Below are 22,276 nucleotides of genomic sequence, written 5' to 3'. Positions count from 1 at the left end.
CAACTACAACAGCAAAAAGAATACAATCTAAAAAAGAGAAAGCTATTTGGTTTCTAACTTCCCCCTTTTGTACCACTAGCAATTTGCGGTGCTTACAAACATTTCAGACTTTTTGGCCTTGGCCGCCGGAACACAAAACGGTAGAAAGAGGCGGCATAAGAAAACCGAGGCCCTCCTCAGGAAAAGTAACACTCCCCACATAACGGCCGCGTAGCCCCGAGAGCTAAATACTGCCGGAACCGCCATCTTTCCTACGCAAGAGGGCGGGGCGCCTCCGCCACCTAACAGCATGACGGGAAGGGTTGCGGGAGCGTGAGGTTTCTTGAGTTGCGTTTCTGTCGCAAGGGGGCGTTTGTTAGATCACACATATTTCCCCAATAGGGAAATAGAGCGCCGGTGACGCCTCAACATAGACAGGCAGGGGACGCCTGCGTCTAGGCTTGGATCCGCCTCCCTCTTGGGCCTTTTCGGAAAGCCTCCGCCAGCAGCGTCCCTTGTGGCAACGCGGGGTAAGTCCATGGTGCTGCCCGGCAATTGCTCCTCCCCAGACCTAGAGCCGGAGATGCTGGCAATGAACTGAGCACCGAGTGGGCGTGAGAAGAGGCTGCTGTCGTTACACCGAGGGGCAACCGGATCGCGTGTTTAGAGAGGTAAATGGCAGTGGGGGTGGAACCAAAGGGGCACGAACGGAGGAGGCATCGGAGCCAACGCTCGGGGGCGGCCGAGTCGCGTCAGAACCCGGAGGAGGCTCAGTGGGAAAGCTGAGGCGCTGCGCGCTGGGAGAATAAATGGGTCAAGGGTGGGAAATGCAATGAGAAATTGCTCCCTAAAACCCCGGGCCCCGGCTAGTCCGGTCCCTTTTCTTTCTACTTAGCCGGTCTTTCCCAGCGTTGGGTTTCTGACTCTGGACTACAACTCCCATGTGCCCCAGCCGGCTTCCGGCTTCCGAAGGTGAAGATTTTACCCCAACAAGCTCTGGGGACCCACGGTTTCAAAAGGCTGAAGCAGGGAATGAAGGATGACCGTGGTGGTAGACCTGCTTACTTCTCCGTGGCACCTACAGGTAGTGCCACTTCCGAATACTGTATTGCCAGAAACCTTCGTGGGAAAGATAAGGTGGCCACATCTTGAAAGATCCAAGCCTGCAAACGATAAACTATATTCAGCTTGATGTCTTTGTACTTCCATGGCTCGGTTTGGCTTTCCTCCCCATTACAACTCACAGTTACTCCGAGATCTGCCCTGGAGCTTATCCCAGTCTTGAAGAGCAGGAATTTATTCTACTGGAAAATACTGTTGATTAAATTGGAGAGACACAACTTGATGTAAAATAGCCACATGCATGTCATAGTCACCCAATACATTTTTAGACAAGGAGAGAGAACATTTGGCTGTCCATATGAGTAAAAATCTCTAAGCATTACACTGGTTGGCTGAGGTTGCTAGATGTCATACTTCACCAATATCTGGGAGATCTCTGTTTTCCTGTTCCTGATTGAACAAACTCTTTGGGTGTATTTAAAAATACAAAATGTGGAAAGACACACTATTCCTTGTAATTAACTAGAATAGGGGTACAGTAGTTAATTTTGGGCCATCTATGCCCTCCCAGGATCTCCCTGGTGCTCCCAGCATCCAGAAAATATGCCACCGAAATTCAGTAGCAAAATAGATTTTTGCAGCATGATTCCCATTGACTTTGCATTGGAGTGATTTCATGGTAGCAGTGGGAATGGATTGCCTTTGCTAGACCTCTTGTTCCCACATCACTCTTACAATCTCCCAAAAGTCAAAAACAGGCTGATAATTTTCAGCCATGCTCTTTCCAGTGATATCACAATGTCATAGCATAGAGTCCCAGAAGACTGGGAGGCTATATTCAAATACCCAACCCCTCAGTGTTGCCTGTTCCTGAACTAGAGCATGGTCTTTTCCTAATTCATGAGAAGGATCAATCTTATTTAATATGTGATGGAGAACTGCTGATCTGCATTTTTTTCCTGTGCTAAAATGTGGCTGTCAAATTTTAATTTACTTGAAAAAGTTATTTACTTAAAACATTGAGAACCTAAGCCAGGCTAGTACCAATTAATCAATTAAAATAACCAACAAATGCCACAATAGAATAATGAATTATGTAATTTTCATAGTTTGCCTTTTTAAAAATTAATTTCTAAGTAACTGATTAACTAATTTATCCTGCCAACCTAGCAGTTCGAAAACATGCAAATGTGAGTAGATTAATAGGTACCGCTTATGCGGGCAGGTAACGGCGTTCTGTGTAGTCATGCCGGCCACATGACCACGGAAGTGTCTAAGGACAAACGCTGGCTCCTTGGCTTTGAAACGGAGATGAGCACCGCCCCCTAGAGTTGGACACGACTGGACTTAATGTCAAGGAAAACCTTTACCCTAAGTAACTGAAGATCATAGTTAATGAGGGTATATTTCTTTTATTCATAAAAAAATAAATTTAAATGCATTATATACACTACATTTAATATTTGTATTGTATTGCTCATTGTATGAACACTATATATGCTTGGAAATATTCCACCTCCTTAGCAGAACCTTTTAGTCACTGTTGTTAATTCCCAACCTGATGTTAACTTTACCTGCTGAGAATGAGGATTTCAAAGAACAGCTCTGCTGAATTAAGTCAAAGATCCACCTAGTTCAGATTCCAGGAGCCTGGACAGAAAATCATGTCTTGGAATCTCACAGCAAGTATAATGCTTGTATCTGTTGTGTATGATTCACTTACTTGTATGGCAAATTAACCAGTAATGATAAAATTAAAACACTATTTGTTTTCTTTACAGATGTATCCCATGAAAACTTAAAAATGGAGCTGGGGAAAGGAAAGCTGTTGAGAACTGGCCTTAATGCCTTATACCAGGCCATCCATCCTGTGCATGGGATTGCTTGGACAGATGGAAAGCAAGTGATATTGACTTCTTTATACCAGCATAATGGAGAACCTAACTTTGGCAACTCGAATGTTGTGGGTCAATTTGAACACGTCCATGGACTTTACTGGGGTCCATTTTGTGCTCCAGATGCTCCTGCACTCCTTGCTATTCAGCATAAAAGACACATTACAATGTGGCAACTCTGTTACAGTGTTTCAGAACAAAACAAATTGATGGTTTATCAAATCAGTGAAATCAGTGAGCTGTTTCCTATACTTCCTCAGGGTTGTGTCTGGCATCCCAAAAAAGAAATCTTGGCTGTGCTCACTACGCGAGAAACTTCTGTGCTCCATTCGGTGCGTCTCAATAACTCCAGAATAAAAGCAGATCTCAAAGGTACCGGTATCATTCATTGTGCTTGTTGGACTGAGGAAGGCAGCCGTTTGGTGATTGGGATAGGTAGTGCACTCCATTCCTATATGTGGGATGATGATCAGAAAACCTTAAATCCATGCTCCTTTTGTCCAATATTTGATGTTGGGGGCTACGTTTGTGCAGTGGAACCAACTGTGAGTGCACAAGTGGCAGTTGCTACTGAACTACCACTAGATAAGATCTGCAGCTTAAATGCTGGTATTTCATTTGAAATCCCAACGGAGCTTACTGGAAATTCTATTCCCTCCCAAAGTGGCCCATTGGGATATGATGGTGACCTCTCTGTGGATGGTGGAAAAACGTTAACAGACCAGGAAAAGTCCATTGGAACTTTTGCATCATCACCAGTGGATTTGATTCATTTTCCTTCAAGCAAACAGCAATCTGAAAACAGTCCTCTCATTAATCTAAGACCCAAGGATTACCTAACTGGAAGTGGTCAAGATGCATCACATTTGATTTTGGTGACTTTTGAAAGAAAAGTGACAACTAGCAAAAAAGTCAGCATCCCAGGTATCCTGGTCCCAGATATCATGGCTTTTGACTCTAAAACACAGACTGTGGCAGTTGCCTCCAATACTTGTAATGTAATTTTAACATATTCCTTAATTTCATCACATCTGCCTAACATTCAACAAATGCAGCTGGAAAAAAATGAGAGGCCGAAGGGATTGTGTTTCCTGACAGAGAAACTGTTGCTGATCCTGGTTGGAAAACAGAAATTAATGGACCCTGCTTTTCTCCCATCTTCACGCTCAGATAAGTACATTCTCCGCTTGATAGTCAAAAAGGTTGCCTGCAGAGAAGTTCCCTCTGCACTTTCAGGTCCTACTCAGGTTTGTTTTAGGAACGTACCAGTGAAAAGAGAGAGCATTGAAAGTCATTCTTCTGATGCTCACTCTTTGAGGGAAGGATTGCTGCTCCCAGGTTGCACAATCATGCCATCTCCTGGGAAGAAAAAACTGATAGAAGAAATTAAAAACACTCCTAATGAGCAATGCCTGTTAACAAGCATTGTGGATTCTGCTGAGAAAAAGATGCCTGTGGATTTTCCCGAAGCTTTCAGAACTTTGGACATTGAGCCACTAGCTCATTCCTTTGCTCTTCCAGGGTTTGAAAACCCTTCAGGATTGCTAAATATGCCAATTTCACCAAACACACCAGGAGACAGTTCTCATGAACCTTCTAAGTTATGCAGCAAACAAATGCAGAGTTCTCATGAAATAAAAAGGAACTTATTGCAAAGTGAAAAAGAAGTTACTTGTATCTCTAAAAATCTAGAAAAACTGTGCTACAGCTTTGCAGAACTTCAGCATCAACTTTTTGAAATAACTGAACTTCTGAGATCTGGAAAAAAAAATGTTCCACAATATCCACCATCTTGTGAGCCTTCTTTTGTTAACATAATTTGCCAGGTAACTTTCAAACAAAAAAAGTATGCTATCACAATTTTAACATAACCAGCTGTATTAAAAAAAATACTAGTAATATTGATTCCTTCCTTGTGAGCTTTGCTGCAAAGTTTCTGAAAAGCAGCAAGCTATTTGCCACAATCTAGTTATGTAAACTACAGTATTCTTTAAGATCTAGGAGAGAAAAGGGAGATTTGGATTCCTTTGGAGGCATCAGTGTGATTGGGGTCTTTGGGGACTCTAAATGAGCAGGTAATGGAATTGGCTGTGCAATGAAGTCTAAAATGTAATCTCCAAGAGGCTGGAAATATTCCAGAAATGCCCTTTAAGAGCCAGTAGATTTGGCTATAGGGCACACTTAAGACAGGAAAAACTCAGGTTCAAATCTCCATTGAGTCTCAAGGCTTGCTGGATGTTCCTAAGCTATTTTCTCTTAGCCTAATTTTCCTTCCATGGGATTTGTGAACATATCTTCTTATATATCAGTCCTCTTAGAGGAGGCTGGAGGAAGGACCATAAATAAATGTGTGTGTGTATGAAACTGTATCAATAAGCACTGTCTTGCACCCATCAAAATTACATGCATCTGTTTCATAGGTAGCAGTAGCTGTCAGACATGAGTAACAATGCTATTTACCTATAGAGACAGAGAAAACAAGCCTTGATCTAGGCTCAGTTATCCCACCCTTTGCTGTAACCAGTGATCTGAATATCCTGAAGGAACTACAATATTCAAAGTGGAAATTGTGCAAGTTCGATTTTAGTAGTATCTGTGTGTATGCAGCCCTTACTAGTGGACATAAGGTATGCACATGGCATTGCTAAACAAAAGACGACTAGATAAGGTGGTATCAGCACTGTGAAACCTGGGTGCATGCATATTGGATGAGCTGTTATGAATCGCTACTCCTAAAACTCTTATTCTTAAATTAACAGAAGGAGGCTTCAGGAGCTGTTACTTCTGAAAATCGCGCTTTTCTCCTCTGTGATGGAAAACTCCGTCTGAGTATAATTCAGCAAACTTTTGATGTGTGTGTAGTTGAAATGCAGCATAGTAAGTATGAAAGGTAACTTTAGGTACATTATTCTGTAAGAAGACTGTGTGCCATTTGTTCCTTTTATTTATAAATGACACTTCCAAATATTTCCATTTTTTTTACAGTGAATTTTTTTATTGACTGTATTCATATTTAGTTTAATTCTCTTCAGGCATTGCAAGTTCCCAACAGAATGTAGATCTATACACCCAAGTAAAGGAAATAAATTTGATCTAATTCAGCAATAGCTAACCAGTCCTCAGCAATTTGATGCTTTGTTAATTACAAACTCATTTAAAGAACCAGCAAATGACCTTTGGAATAGTAAAGTATCTTACTATTAGTAAAGTATTCTACAGTCAGTTCAAATCAGTATTATTGTCTATTAACAGTTATAATTTGAACCATGACCATTGAATGACCAGTGAACCATTGAACCAGGACTCATCTTGTTTGCAATTTTTAGTCTGATTTATTGGCTTAAATATTATGTTACATACACAGACTTGTTTGCTTGTGCCTACAGAGATATTTTGAAAATCTTTCTTAGTGTTGGCCTTATTTGATGAGTTCAAATAAGCCATTAAGCAGAAAGATTAAAGGTTCACATGATTGCAATCTTCTCATGATGTCACTTGCAACACAGCTTTACAACCCAATAAAAGAAACCCCTCATAGAAACTGGAGCTCTGGCAGTTACTAAAATCATTTCTAAAATATGAAACTAGAGCACTACATAAAATATAAGTTTTCAGCCTGACTGCTCTCTGCTCTTCAAATCCAGTAATACTTTTGCAGTTTAAAAGTATATGTTTTCAAAATGCTAACAGAACTGCTCTATGAACTGCCAGCAGAATGGGATATTTAGACCTGCCAGTTTTTATTCCTATAGAAAATGTAAACTGAAAGAATGAAATCCTTCTGGAAGGAGCATGTTAGGAAAAGCTGTTTATTGCCTTCACTGAAATCATCTACAATAATGCCCCCATATCTGCAAGCCTTTCCCTCTTACCTATTTTGTTTTGCCAGGGTGGATATCCCATGTATATTCCCCCTTTGCTCCAAGGACTCCTCCCAATAATATCTTCACAAAATCTAAGTTCTGTTCTTATCTGCTTCACCAGGATTGTTCAGCAGCGATTTCTGCAGTTGTTGAGTGGTCTTTCACTTAAGCTGTTTCCCTCCTTGGGAGTGAACTTAGACCTTTATGCCTGCCTCCTTGCCAGTTTATACACAGCCCCATTAATTTAAAGAGTACAGTTTAAGCACTGTAATAGCACTCCTTAGTTCCTGTGAGATGGATAGAATGTGAATGCAGGGATTTAGCTTGCCTTATTTCCAGGCAGAAAAAAAAATTTCTGGATAGATACAAACCAAATTTAAAATTTAAATTTAATTTTAAAAAATTAATTTAAATTTAAAAATAGCCTATTCTTGAAAGTTTTTTCAAGATGTATTGTTAACAATTTTCTCTGTAAGCAAAAAGTAATCTAAAAACATTGGTGAAACCAATCTTTTGTCTAGTGTATGTTCTACATACACACAGTAGCTGCATGGTCTGACATTATTAAACTGGCCTTTGTATAGAGATGACCAAGGAAGCCCATTAACTGTTTTGGTATTTTACCTATGTAACCCTCAGTCACTGTTTCTCTTTGAAAACATTGTTCGTATCTCTTGTCTTTACAGATTTATCCTGGATTGTTCTTACAGCGGACAGTGATGGTTTTATTCCATTAACATTTGAATCCCAGCAGGAGATCATCATAAGAGACGTGAATGCCAAATCTAGTGACAGCAGTAGCACGTCTTCCAAAGCACTTGGTGTGGTCAGTTCCGCAGAGGGATACAGGAAACTTTCCTCCCAAAGTCTGGATTTCACAGCCAGCTCCATGGAAGTCTTGAGAGAACAGTCTTCTCAGTGTGTAGTAGAGAACAGCCATTCTTCAGGCCAAACCAGCAGCTCTTCCTAATCATGACCGTTATGGACACAGAAGTGAAATCTTTCATGATGCATAATTAAAGTTGGGACTTCATTGTATATTGTGCTTTCACAAGGGGGTGATGTTTTGCTGAACCATTGCTCTTGCCTTTGATTCCTTTTCACTATTACTCCATGGCTTGCTTGGCATTTTGGCAAATCATTTAAATTATTCTTGCCTGGTAGAGCTGGTAGACCAGGTGTGCAAGGCTCCTCAGTCTCTACAAGCCTATTTGCCAGGTGGACTGGACATATTTTCATTTTTAGATTCTATCAGCAATTATTTTGCTCTGCTGAACACTAAGTTAAATGTTTGCCAAAGCCTAAAAGGGCTTTTTTGTGAAGAAAGAGGACTGTTTGCCCTTAGCATTTTCTCAGAAGTATCAGTGGCATGAACATACTGAAAAAAAAAAGTGTGGATTTCTAGTGATTCTAGAAGTATAAAACAAAACTGAGTCACGTTTACTACTGTATAATAAGATGAAGTCTTACACCTGTAGTTTCTGCATCATCATACTACTTTTAACTTCATTTTACCAGTGCCTGTTAAGAATGTACTTGAAAGTTATTAGACCATTTACAAAACTACTTACTAGTGAGTACCAAAGTCCTTCAGATATAACAGTACCTGCAATTAAACTTGACTCATTTTTACTGTTTTCCTTTAGTGTCCAAAAACCACTTACAGTATGCATGTAAGCTAAATAGCTCTAATTTACAAAATAATAAAAATAATTTAATTCATAATAGTTGAAGGCTGTCAACTAGCAAGTCTGAAATATCAGTCTGACCACTGAATTATAGTGGATGAGGGGCTGAACTGATTTTGAAAATAAATAAGTAAATCTCACAAACACGGTGTTACACTGACATTCCCTAGGTACACTGGAACAAGGTTATAGTGCTGTTTAGAATTCAAGAAGGAAAGGAGGAAAAGGGACACTCCTATTTTTTCATCTTCTTGTTTAACATCTTTCAAAGGGGCTGCCTGCCCTCAAGTTTGTATTTTACAGTTCTGAAGCAGGAGACAGACACTCCTATGGAGAGTAGGATTGGTATCTTTTTCTTTCCCGTTGTGAAGCATTCTTTCATGATGAGGGTGATGTGGATTTAACTTCGGGCCATACATAATCTGAACCCTAATTTCCATCATTCCATCACTGAAATTATTTAATATAAACTGTTTGGAATATGAATGGACCATTCTTTCTTGAATGTTCCTTTTTCTCCTTAATGATCATCCTCATCTGATGTAAAATGAATAGTAGCAGCTATTGCAATGTTACATTCCCCTTTTCTGCCCTGTAAGCTGCCACACTCAAAGTCTGTTCCTTAATATTCCTGCCTACTGTAAGATTTCATGAATACCTTCAGCATATAATTAGATGACTACAGTATTTGTTTTCTGTCTCAGTTAAAGTATGTGAAAAACAGTAACTTTCAAATCACTAGACCTAAATGTGCAATGAATATTTGTTAATTATTTCTAGCTGGATCTTCAGTACCCCGCAGCTTCCATTTCACTTAAAGAAAAAGCACAGAAAATACAGTTAAAGAAAAAAGCGACTTCTGCCCTTTACAGCAGTTGCAAACTCATTATCCGGCCTTCCTCCTTAACATTACAATAACCCCTTCAGTCCCTTACTCAATCCTTTTTCAATCATCAAATCCAGAAATCACTATTTCACTTTTTTTCCTTTTTCAGCAAAAGTCCATAAAAGGTTTCCAGTCTTTTATAAAAGTACTTATTTTGTTTCTGTCCAAACAGGTCACTTGCCATCTCTGGTAACCCTAGGGCAGTTTCAAAATTAAAACAAGCAGCTTTCAAATTGCAATACTAGGCAAACTAAAATTATGTTAAATGAGTTGCATCATGCTACTTTTTACATGAAAAGCCTCCCCATAAAATCCCTTGCAATGAAGTTGCAAGTTTTAAGTACTTTAAAGCTATTGTTAGGATGTCATCTTTGAGGCTGCTTAAACTGTTCTATTACTTAGACTCAAGTATTTTGTACACTTGTATCCCCATCAAGCCTTAACAAAAAACATTCAGCTTTTCCCTATAGATATACATGCGTATTTCACCTATTCCATACATGCAGAATTCATTTTATAAGCCTTCGAGGTTAAATGTTAATATGAGAAACAGATTAATATTTACAAAGACAAAGGAAATGAGAAAAGACAGTTTTTATATTAAGTGCAATTTCTCAAGACTCCAAAAAAGGCAAGTTGGTTCTCCTGACTGCTGGACAAATTATAAATAAATAGTTAAACCTTCTCTATTTATTCTTTAAGTTCAACATAGACAAAGCCATTATAAAATGTTCACTTCCATTTTTTATTTAAAATACTGTAAGGTTAACAAAATGTTACAACTTCAGATTGAGTTTCCAGAATCGCAAATTTTGCTGATTGCTGTTAAAATAGTTTGCTACTATATTCTTGGAAGAATTGATAGTTTTCTTGGCACCTTCTGTATTCTGTAGTGATACCCCTGTGTACATGTGCTTGAATGCATGTGTGCTTAAAGACATATACACACAAAGTATATTGCTGAATATTTGCTTTCTTAAGTCCTAGATAAAAGCACTTTACAATATTCCACAGATAAATTGTGCAGCAAAACACACTGGAGACTAGCAGATTTATTCAATAAGCATTGAGGCAAGAATGTAACAAACACTATTTGTAATCAAACTATTTGTAATATATCTTAGGGTAGGGTTAGGGTAACTTTGGATGAAAATAACACTGCACGCCCAATTATTCAGTGGATTGAAGACCTGCGGTTACTTGTAACTTAAAAATCGGCTGTTGTAGATGTAGGTTATGGCTGGATGGCTACCATGAAATATGGTTATCATTTATTGAACTTGTTGCATAAAATTTCACATACATATATGAGAAGCTCCTTTATGTGTATATTTTTGTTATGGTTGAATTGCTTTTTTTCTTTTTATTCCTAGTTATTTCTTCTGTTTTATTAAACAAAGGCAAAAAATGTAAAACAACCCCGAACAATGGTAAAGGACAACACTGCAACATTTATTTAAAAACACTATGTAATATAAAATAAGGTTACCCTGTCTGGGCTGCAAAAATCCAGATGGCAACTAGAAAATAGCCAAGAGAGTTCTCTGAATATCTTCGCTGCCCTCTAGAGGTTACTGAAGTTTTGCAGCCAATATATGAAATTTGACTCCATTCACAAGGACTGTGCTCTCCTCCCAAACAAGGACATCAGATCAATGTGGGGCTTTTGTACTTCGAATCAAAAAGGTAACTGGAATTTGCACTTGAGAACTAGGCCTCCTGGGCAAGATCTTCATAGTGTTCCAGTTTTCCTAGCAAGCCTAAAACAGGGAATGAGGTGGCTGAGATTTTTGTGAGATGAATTTAACAGAGGGTGGCACAATCGCTACTGTACTTTTTGTATTGTCCTTATTCTATCAATTCTGCTTTAACCCTGCAATCAGAAATGCTACTTTGCTCATTACTCTTATGGCTCCAATCATTCCTGCATATGAATAGACAACAATGTAAGTGATTTTAGATCGTATTCTACTGAGATGCATCTGGCAAGTGGGAGTGCCTGTGCATGTGTATTTAAAATCATGTAGAAACACAATCTACCAGGAGTATCTTTTCTACAAGTCCTACTGAAAATTAATGTAAGTCACAATATTGCCCAGCTCTTGCCCAACTCCCAGTTATTTCATAATGCCCATTAAAAGAGCTGTTCCCAATGAATTATTTTCAGAATAAGCATTGATACATTTCTCCAACTCTAGGAGTGATTTTAAGCGTAATCTATGAATCCATTAACAAAAATAAACACCTATTTTCAAATATATTTGACTATAGTTTTGGCTGTAATAATGTGTCAGAAAGTTTGCATTCAACTGTAAAAAGCCTATAGCTTTTCATTCTGGCAGCATTAGAAAAAATAATGCAGTTTTATATCTCATCACATTTCATTGAATTAAATTGAAAGTCTGCCCTAGTGTGTGTGCGCGTATGTGTATGTGTAATACCTCCACACCCTGCTTTGTTATTTTGGGATCAGTAAAGTTCTAACTGGAGAATCAGCAGGGGAGACATCCAGTGAGCAATCTTCGTTTATTTCTGCCCATTTCTATGAATGGACTGGCTCCAAGCTGAAAGTTCCAATCACCTAAATTCTTCTATTTGTTGTACTTGACCAACATTGCAGGGGATGGAAAGTAGTCTTACAACCAGCATATTCAGAGAGCATGGATGAACTACAATTTGTATAGACAGAACTAAACCAGGGAATATGACTTCTGCCCTGTCCACTTGCCATAGAAAGGATTCTAGACCTTTTTTCAAAGTCTCAGTGGCATTCTCCTGGAACACACAGAACTGCCATTGAACCTCTCAGTGAAAATGCTAGGTAGAAGTAATACTAGTGCGAACTAGTGCCTCCATCAAGGAAACCCGTAGCTACTACAATTTGTAATTATGGCTTACAAAATGTTCAATTGATAGAGCACCTTCATATATCTGGTTTTAAAAATAGTGTTGATACTACATGCTCTTATGTTATTCATGTAAGCCCCATTTAATATAATAAACATCTGAAAGTCCGACTTTTAGCATTCATGAGTTCTGTTCCTCCAAATTAATTCAAAAGTGGGCTACCTGGAATAATACATTTGACTCCATCATTTAGTGAACTGCCTCTCATCCTCTAGTGTATACTACTGACAAAAGCCCAATACAGCCATTTTCTTTCTTCTGTTTCCCTCCATAACTGTGAAAGCAACTTCGGCAGTGGTAACCTTTTCCATGGATGCCAGCTGTTCACATGATGTATAATGCCAATTTTTCCATAAAATGGCTGCACATCGCCAACAAAAGTCTGTACCGCTTGTATTCTGTCAGTGGTTATGCAGGAAAGAAATAATCAGCTGAACCTCTGAACCTTAGAACAACTGAGTTTGACTTTGCATTCCATTAATCAAGGAATGATTTACTTCAAGTTGCATATCTATATCATTTTATAAGAACTTCTTGGGCTATTAAAAGCTTGTTGAGATTAAGGCAGCATCAGAACCAAGTACTGCTGGTTTTTATAAGCTCTTGCTTCACAATCTTACAACTGAAAGCTTAACAAACACACGAGAAGCCCGTGGATTATATGGCAATGCATTAATGATAAACAGAATTCTGTGACCACAGAAATTATGGGATTTCCTTTGGTAGAAACCATAACGTATAATTAGTTGAAATTTCCTCTAACCACTTTCCTGGTTACAGGTTATGGGTAGCACCCACAAGACCATGGTTTTTATCTTGCTAGGCAGCTGTCCTCCTCAGTGTAACATTTTTTTTTCCTGCTGTTCAGTTGTGTCCAATTCTTGGAGACTGCCTGGCAAGTCCCTGCAGTTTTCTTGGCAAGATTTCAGAAGTGGTTTGCCCTGGCTTCCTTCCTAGGCCTGAGAGAGAGAGTGGCCCAGGGTCACCCAGCTGGCTTTGTGCCTAAGGTGGGACTAGAACTCACGGTCTCCTGGTTTCTAGCCCTTACCCTCTACACCAAACTGTCTCTATACTATATAACATGTACTATACTGTAAATGAAAGGAGAGAGCGCCACCTATTGCATCTTATAAATAGCTCTTCCAAGGCTTCACAGTGTGTGAACAACACAATACAGTTTTACAGATGTACAAGCTCTCCAAGCCATGCTCCAAAGTATCATCTTTTTGATCAAGGTAGCCTTGGTACATTGGTGGTTAAACGCCAGTGGAATAAGATAAATGCCTTCAAGCATGCTGAAGTGCTGCCCCCTGGTTGCATTTCCATTAATATTGGGTTTCTATTTTTGCTCAGGCTTTCCAACAGAAGTGCTTTCTTCGGCAAAATTTTCAGTGCTCAAGTGATTCCTCCTGTTTTATAAGGCGTGAAAAAATCATGTGAAAAAACAGTTTGCATGTAATTTAAATATGGCATCTGCTGACCCCGGATCCCACCTTTTTAATGATCTGCATCCAGAAAGTTTTCCTTTCAGAGCTGTATATTACATTTCCAGAAAAAGCTAAAATCTGGCATGTCAATTACCCTGTGTTTCACCTAATTTACTTCCCTGAGTAGGATCTGAAGTGCTGATTGGTACACAATGCAGTTGCTCACTTGTTAAAAGGAGACAAATATTTTCACATTAAGCTGGTTTTAAGAAAGCTGCCTATTAGCTTCAGAATCCAAATCAACCATGCTGGCCTTTAATTCTAACACCTTGTAGGGTCTGGTTAAATCTATCACGATTTATTTTCTGCTGTTTGTACTTCATCTCTATGGAAAAGACAGTTCCAGTACAATGCAAAATAGGCTACACTGTAAAACCCACCAAAGCTGAACATCACAGTCTGTAGGAGAGACTACAGGAATTTCTACTAAGGGTTAGTGTTTATTTAGTCTAGTGATGGAGTAGACTTTTTGCATGTACACAATTCCAGATTTAACTTCAGGCTTTTCTGTAATGGTGAAAATCAGTATAGGATTTAAGTTTAAGGCAGCCTCCAAAATTCAGCAGGTTGAACTTTCAAAGAATTAGCTTTACAGTGTGCTTTAATAATCCAATGCAGCAACTTATTTTTTGGTGAAATATTTTATGTGCTTTGAAAGCTTCCTGGATTTGTTATGAATCAGAAGCATATAAACATGGGTATTCAAGGAATGGGAAATATTTTTTCTTTAAAAAAGATCTTGCATTCTGTAAAACATTTGACTTTTGATTTAAAAAGCAGCACACCTCTTTCACTGAGGGAAAGATGTGCGCTAGGAGAGGCTGCTATTCATTCAAACCTACCTTGAATTTTCAAAGGCATATTTCATTTCCTTTTGACTTTTCTCATTGATTGGATACAGCAGGAGTATGGAGAAGCCTAAGAGTATCAGGATGGATGGAATTCCACCAACCAAGATTTTCAGTGTGATGACAACATGGATGGACTGTGTGCACATCCCCGATTTGTAGCCTACAAATCTATTAAAAAGTCATGCAACTGTTACTATAATTTATTCAAACAATTATGTACTGTGAAAGCTCATTCCCTGACCACCACCACCACCACTCCATTTGAATGTTGCTCTTGTTATTTTCTAAGCTTTACTGGCTCTTTCCTATCAGCGTAATTTATGCAAAGACCAATCTTTTTAACACTGATGGCTGACCTTAAAATAATGCCTCTAATATTTCTAAAGCAAACTGAGCAACACAGTCATTATGATCAGAGAAACAGTACCTTGATCTCCATTAACACTGGCCAGTTCCCTTCATCCAGCCCAGTGGTTCCTACATTAGGTAGCTACAATGCTTGGCAAACTTGTTTTACTTAATGGAATAATCGGTTTCACCCTGTGTGCCAGGATAGCTTGCTTGTTGATGTACTACATTTCTCTACCACCTGAAATGTAATTGGACTCTAGGGAGCTTACATAGCTTACATATAAAATACAATATAAAAACAATATAATAATTACAACAAGTCCAATCTAATTGGTGATTAAACACTAAAAGTAATAAAGTTAAATCCATTCGATGGGATGTGCCACCACTGGTTTTTAGTTAATCCCTGAAAGCCTTTCAGAATAGCCACATTTTCAATTGCTCCCCTGCCTGCCATGAGGGTAAGGGCCATTCTCACCTCTGAGGGCAAGCTGTTCCAGAGGAAATGAACTGCAACAAAGAATGGGGTCCCCTCCTGCTGTACCTCTTGATAGCTGAGAACTCTTAGTACATGCTCCCTAGTTGTTTGACTAGGTGCAGAAACTGTTGGGGGAAGGTGGTCCCTAAGATACCCAGGCTCCAGCCATATGGAGCTTTGTAGGTAGTGCCCAGCACCTTCAATTACACTTGGAAGCATATTGGTAAGTAGAGCAGCGCCCACAGCACAGGTAAATGTGGCTCTGTCATGACTGGACATGTGAGGTGCTATGTTCTGGACTAACTGAACTTTCTGAGTGGTCTTCAAGGGCAGCCCCATGTAGAGTAAGTTACAGTGATCTAATCTAGAGATGATAAGGGCATAAGTAATCATCTTCAGTGCATTTTGTTCCAGATAAGGCTGCAACCATTACACCAGCTGAAGCTGTGCAAAAGCTCTCCTGGTCTCCACCTGCTTTTTGACAGGAGCCTTGAGTCCAGGAGGACCTGCAGATCATCAGTTTGCTCTTTCTGGGAAAGCCAACTCCATCAAGAGACAAAGATGATACAGTCCTGGAATCAGGCAGCTTCCAAATCAACAGCTTCTCCATCTTGTTTGGGTTGAATCTGACCCTTTTTCCTCATCAGAACCCTGACAGCCTCCAGATACTGGGTTGTGACAGGCCCTCCCTCCCTGTCAGTCAGCTGCCTGGAATAGTCCCTGCAGTTTTCTTGGCAATATTTTGGAAGTGGTTTGCCACTGCCTTCTTCCCAGAGCTGAGAGAGAAGGACAGGCTCAAAGTCACCCAGCTGGCTTTGTTCCTAACAGGATTAGAACTCATGGTTTCCTGGTTACTAGTGGTACCTTTAACCACTATACCAAACTGGCTATCATGATCTATAAAGGTTCCAAATTTTAAGATTTCTCCTAGTGGTCACTAAAACAGAAGTGCAGAAAGGTTAAGAGGATGAGACTAGGACAATGCTAAATTTGAAATTTACCAGCGCATGACAGCAAAAATGCCTGGCTGCCTGAAGGAGTTGCTGGGTGAACACATAGTATCTAGCCTACATGTAGTAGATCTCATGCTACAGAGAATCTTGTTCAGTTCCCACAAGCTCAAAAGAATTCCAAACAGTTTTGGAAGAGTCATCTCACCAAATTGTACCCAAATGGCATCTAACCCAGAATGAATGCAAGTTATTGTACATGCCAAGAATCCTGCAAACAAGTTGCAGTGGCCAGCAGGAAGTTCTTCACTCTTGGCAACAGTGTACATGTGATTTGACCATAGGAAGGACCGATGGCAATGTCTTCCATCTTCAGATCACATCACTACTCCAAACCCACGATTGCCCTGAAGGCCATGAAATCCTGAGTTCAATCAGGACCCACCTCTAAACATGGAAACTGAACTCACCTGAACAACTCCAACACCGGCCCATATATGAGATCCAGGAGTTCAGTGTAGGTTGCTGCCAGGCAGCGGGATGGACAGTATACCATCAATAGCCTTAGCTTGTCACTCAAGTCTCACTATGCATACATATGTTCATACCCAATAACTTGCAAAGTGCTACTAAATGGCATTACTGTACTGCATCCCCTCTCTGACATCAAAATAATGGCTGCTGCTGTACTTGGGAAGGCAAATCTCAGACAGGGCAGTATCCCCATCTTCATCCAACCTAGGTTTCTCTGATGCAGGCCAGGTATGCACACTCTTCTGTCACCACACTCTGAATGGATGTGGTCCTATGGAGTGCTGGTATACTAGCAAGAGCTGGAGGCTAAAGTAGCCAACAACACAATCATCTGGACCCAGGAAAGAGCCAGAAGTAGGACTGACAACAAATTGTAGACTCCTTTTTTTCTGTTATAGCCAGTCCAGTATCTCCCATCATACCAACCACTGCCACTCAGACTGGAAACTGGCTACCCCACATTTGATCTAAGATTGGTCAACCAAAACAAGATTTGGTTTGGAAACCTTCCAATTAATTTCAGACTTCTTTGAAGGCACCCTGATTTAAGCTGGGCCCCAAATCCAAATCTCAGTTCAGAAATTCAAAAGCAATTATCATCCTTTTTTCTGTTCGATGAAATTTGTAGAATATTTCATTAAAAAAAAATTCCCTGAATTGGAGGGCAAATACAAGCAAAATGAAGTCTTCGGGTGGATTAAGTCTGCCATTATTCATGTTAATACATTTATGGGATTTTATCAAAGAGCCCCATTTACATTTGGTAGGTTTTCCAAAAAAAGATGGGCCTATCTCCTTAGAATTTTTTTGTGAACAGTTGTTATAAAAATGACATACGCCACAGTCTCTGCCTTACTGGGTGCGGGGTGATATGAACCCTTCCTTAAAATGAGTAAAAATTGAAAATGTATTTATTATATGGCTGTATGTATAGTTGGTGGGGGGCAACTGAGATAGCTATAAATTGACCACATTTTAAAAATAAATAAATAATGTGGGTGTCTTTATCACACTAAACTGAGAAGTTAGAGATTACACGCAGGCATAATGACAAAACCAGGTGTATGCAGCTCATAACCCTCTAGTTGCTAAATTACAATTTCTAACATCCCTAGGACACATGGACAATGGCAAGAGATGCAGGAGTTGTAATTTATCAACATCTGGAGTGCCACTATTGCCTATCCCTGTGCCTCTTTTTTGAATTAAACCAATACAAGACCCCAAACAAAAGAAAATGTAACACACTCACTGGAGACTGAAGGAAGAAATTCCCATTCCAATTCCAGTTGACATCTTTGTGAAAAAGATGAAGGAAGAGTAGAAGATGGTTTCATGCCCTGGTAAGTGAGGATTCTGCATTCGAAAGTGGTCAACTACATCAGGCAGCATGGACCTTTAAACAACAGATTAAAAAAATGCACATCACAATTAGACATTATAGGAATACATTGTGGAACTTAATTTTTGGCATCCATTTGTTACAACTCTATATACATTTCTAGGGTACAATTCTACTTTATTTACCCTGGTTATGTATAAACCATGGAGGGTTTGCAAACTAACTACAGGTAGTCCTCGTTTAGCAACTACAATGGGGACTGGCAACTCAGTTGTTAAGCAAAATGGTTGTTAAGTGAAACTGTGACTGTGCTTATGATCTTACTTCAGCTTTCCTTGCTTTACAGATCTGCAAAGGTCATAAATGTGAGGATTAGTCACAAAGTTACTCTGTCATCACTGTTGTAACTGCGAATGGTAGCTGTATAAGGCAGTTGCTAAATGAGGTCTATCTGTAGGTTAGGATCAAAAGGAATGATGAAACAATCAAAAGTCTCTCTTCAGGTCAGTGGGCAGAGGCTAGGATAGCTAAAGTAAAGTCTGTTTTGAGTCAAACTCAATTCTTGATGTAGTTTCTTGGTTAAAGATTGCAACAATTTGCCACTGCCTTCATCTGAGATAATATTTTTGATCAGTCAATCTAGACTAGAGCCCTGGGCTCTCCTGGTGTCTCCTACCAAGTGCTAATCAGGTCCAACACTGAGTAGCTTTTTCAAGTTGGCCAGTGTCACCTACAGTGGTCCTAATGGCTTCAAACACCAGCACAAGTAAGAATGTAAAGAAATGCCCTTTTTCAGGTAGAAAAGCAGTCTGATTGGCTGTCAGCTAAACTGAATTGCTGCATACCTGTTTATTTCATCTAATGGAACAAAAAGACATTAATAAAATATTACTACAACAAAGAAACTCTGCATATGCACATTGTCAAAGTAACAGTACTGAGTACAGATATTTTTATATACCTATCACTTCCATGTCAGAAAAAAGCAGGAAAACTGTTTCATAGGGTGCTTCCAGATGAAAATTTCATTATGAAATTGTTCCAACTTATATGTGGGAATCAAACAACATTCCCTGTTTGTAAATGTCTTTTTTTCCTTTCCCTTACTTCCCAACATAATTCATTAAAGAGTCAAAAACAGAACACTATAGCTACAAAAATATTTTTGGTTGAAACAGTTAGAAGCTTTCAGTCTAGAAACATCCTTAATTAAAGCCCCCCAATTAAATTAAAATAATTTTTAATTTTTTAAAAATGACTGAAATAGTGTTAGAATGTTTCATGATTACAGGGAGATTTAAATCAAGTTGTTTCGTTATATAACTCAAAAGCTGACTTTGAACAAAATTCTAGAATTCAATCCTTTTGCCCTTATATAATTGCCATTTAAACTTCTGATGGCTTCAGTTCTAATAATAAACCCTATTTACTCAAACTTTTTTTATTTTCCTACTATTCTAATCCTTGCAAATAGTAGCAGTAGTAGTAGTAGTAAAAAATGAGCAGGTTAAAATACTGTGGAATTTCTGATTGGTAGAATTGATAAAGTCTTGGCACGTAACACACCAGATTTAACTGTGGTTGAAAAAGAAGGAAGTATGGATAATTGATGTGGCAATACCAGGGGATAGTAGAATAGAAGACAAAGAACTGGAGAGATCACAAAGTGTCAAGATCTGAAAACTGAAGTTGAAAGATTATGGCATAAGCCGGCCGTGGTGGTCTCAGTGATTATCGGCACACTGGGTGCTATACCAAAAAGCCTGGGACAGCACTTAGAAGATCTGCGCATTGACAAAATTCCCATCTGTCAATTACAAAAGGCCACACTGCTTGGATCTGCATATACTACGCTGATACCTTACCACATCCTAGGTTCTTGGGAAGAACTCGATGTGAATGAAGGCCAACACCAGCTAAAGAACTGGCAGCTATGATTTCACGTTGTTGTGTATAATAATAATAATAATAATTTGCAAAAACAAAAACCAACAGTCACATGCAACCCTTCCCCCAACATTTAAGAATATGCAAATTGTGCACAATCACTAAAGGGCATTTTGAAATAAGAATAAATTGTTTTTTAAAAATGACTTTTAAAGATCTCACGTGATTCAGAATTTAGTAAGTGGAAGGCAGCTGATCTAAAATTAAATGCACATTTTGGTAATACAGCTTTTACAGTCTCATATTTAACATTGCTTTTACCACCATAAAATAATATATACTTTTATATATAACTAACATGGATAGTTTCAAATGTTTTATTGCCTGATGCTTTAATTTTTTTCACCTTTTGGATATGTGAAGCTGCTGTTGAAAATCAGCAGGGTTTCAATCATTCAGCCTTAGACTTCTCTTCCTTTGGTGTAGTCTTAAGATTCTCAGCAAGCTCACCCATTATAGATATTAGAAAGGTTCTAGTCTAGTGGGGTACAATCTGAGGCCTCAAGTTCGGGACATTGGTAGTCCCAAGAGTTCCCTGCCCTAAAGTTGCCAGTGTGTATCACGGCACTGAATCAACTTCATCAATCTTAATTTTTAATTAAAATAGATCAAACGAAGTTTCTGTTCAGGCCCCCTTCGCTGCTTTGTCTTGTCCTTGGCCTCTTCTGGATGCAGAAGGCAAGATATCCCCTAAAGGTTCAGTGCTGCTTTTAGCCAAATAGAGATGTAGCAGATACTCCCTGCACCCCCTGCCCCTTATGCTCACACTTACACAGGATACTCTTACCATGGCAGGAGGAAAGATGCTGCAATGCTAAGCCCAGATATTAAAGCCACAAGGTAGGCAACAAAGACATTTGGGATGGTCACCAGCATGATTACTGAAGGAATCATCAACTAGAATGAATGGAAATAAGGAGAAAAGATAAATCATTCCATCCATGATTGAATGTTTTAAAAAGGGAAATGGCTTAAGTGCACAATGGTATAAACTGGACCAAGATTACTGTACAGACAATGACAACGACTGTAGATGTGACAATGTAGTCAGTCCATCAACTCATCTAGATTAATATCATTGGCAATGACTGGCAGCAGTTTGCTAGAATTTCTGACCTGGGACAAAACACTAGATCTTCTGTATGCAGAGCATGCGCTTGAAACTACTATAGTGCAATTTCTTTATTACGGTCATAGACCAATACAATGGTATTATTCCGTAAGATAAACATAGTCAAGCTTGAAGTGTTAAAAACATACAATTAAAAATATATATTAAATTCAGGTAAAATACACTAATTATCTATCTAGCTCTATATGTAAAGTCTAATGTGTGATCTATTTTAGCTATTTAAGTGTGTAAAATTTTAAGAATATATTAGATATAAAATATAAAACATGAAAACTACATAGCGACTATGTATGTGGTGAGCAGCCCTTTTTGCAGCAGAAACCACTTTTATTGTTTAATTTTGATGTTCTTTTTACTTCTGAAGGCTGTAGAGCAGTGTTTTTCAAACTTGGCAACTTTAAGATGTGTGGACCAACTCCCAGAATTCACCAGGCAGAATTCTGGCTGGGGAATTCTGGGAGTTGAAGTCCACACATCTTAAAGTTGCCAAGTTTGAAAAACACTACTGTAGACCATGTGGTCAGTAACATGTACTCTTCATCTTTCTGCTTCAGATCCACCATATAAAACATCTGTAGGACAAGAACTGTTATTCCTAGAGGCAGTGTCCCCTCAACCTTCAGTTACATAATCCGGCCTCTGTTGGCCTGAACAGAGTATAAACCATAACAGGAAGGGACACTTAATCAACAGGAAAGAAGCTGGAGGGTAAGCTGCAATTAAGCCATCAAGTCATCCCAAAGGGAGGTCACAAATTTCAAAATGGCTTTGGAGCTAAAAAGGCATGGCCTAGAAAAAGCTATTGCTCAAATGCCTACATTCCAAATTGTATGATTATTAGGACCATGCAGTGCCTTTGATTTGGTTTCAAAATGAGGTGTCAAAGTGCTTAGGAGCATGAGCCCAACACTCGTCTGGAACTCT

General features: G+C 39.0%; 2 protein-coding genes across 3 annotated transcripts in view; one reads left to right on the top strand and one right to left on the bottom strand.

Annotated features, from left to right (window-relative positions):
* Positions 1-472: 472 nt before the first annotated feature.
* LOC134505503 (WD repeat and coiled-coil-containing protein-like) lies at positions 473-8,526 on the top strand. Of its 2 annotated transcripts, XM_063315236.1 has the most exons (4): positions 473-650; positions 2,823-4,762; positions 5,696-5,813; positions 7,486-8,526. In XM_063315236.1, the coding sequence occupies exons 2-4, from the start codon at positions 2,846-2,848 to the stop codon at positions 7,767-7,769; spliced, it is 2,319 nt and encodes a 772-aa protein (XP_063171306.1). In that variant the 5' UTR covers positions 473-650; positions 2,823-2,845; the 3' UTR covers positions 7,770-8,526. The 2 variants fall into 2 exon arrangements, with proteins under 2 accessions (XP_063171306.1, XP_063171315.1); XM_063315245.1 differs by lacking the exon at positions 473-650 and having other exon boundaries at positions 2,634-4,762.
* Positions 8,527-13,248: 4,722 nt separating this feature from the next.
* The window catches only part of MFSD2B (MFSD2 lysolipid transporter B, sphingolipid), a 32,603-nt gene continuing 23,575 nt past the window's right edge, over positions 13,249-22,276 (bottom strand). The window contains exons 11-14 of the mRNA XM_063315223.1: positions 21,008-21,117; positions 18,184-18,327; positions 14,610-14,786; positions 13,249-13,689 (exon numbers count right to left, since the gene is read on the bottom strand). Of these exons, the coding sequence (XP_063171293.1) occupies positions 13,620-13,689; positions 14,610-14,786; positions 18,184-18,327; positions 21,008-21,117 (501 nt within the window). The 3' untranslated portion in view covers positions 13,249-13,619. The remainder of the gene's footprint in view (positions 13,690-14,609; positions 14,787-18,183; positions 18,328-21,007; positions 21,118-22,276) is intronic.

This window comes from Candoia aspera, chromosome 1, assembly GCF_035149785.1.
Source record: "Candoia aspera isolate rCanAsp1 chromosome 1, rCanAsp1.hap2, whole genome shotgun sequence".
Classification (NCBI taxonomy): Eukaryota; Metazoa; Chordata; class Lepidosauria; order Squamata; family Boidae; genus Candoia; species Candoia aspera.
The sequence above is the reverse complement of the archived record's forward strand: the minus strand, read 5'-3'. Positions and strand labels throughout refer to the sequence as shown.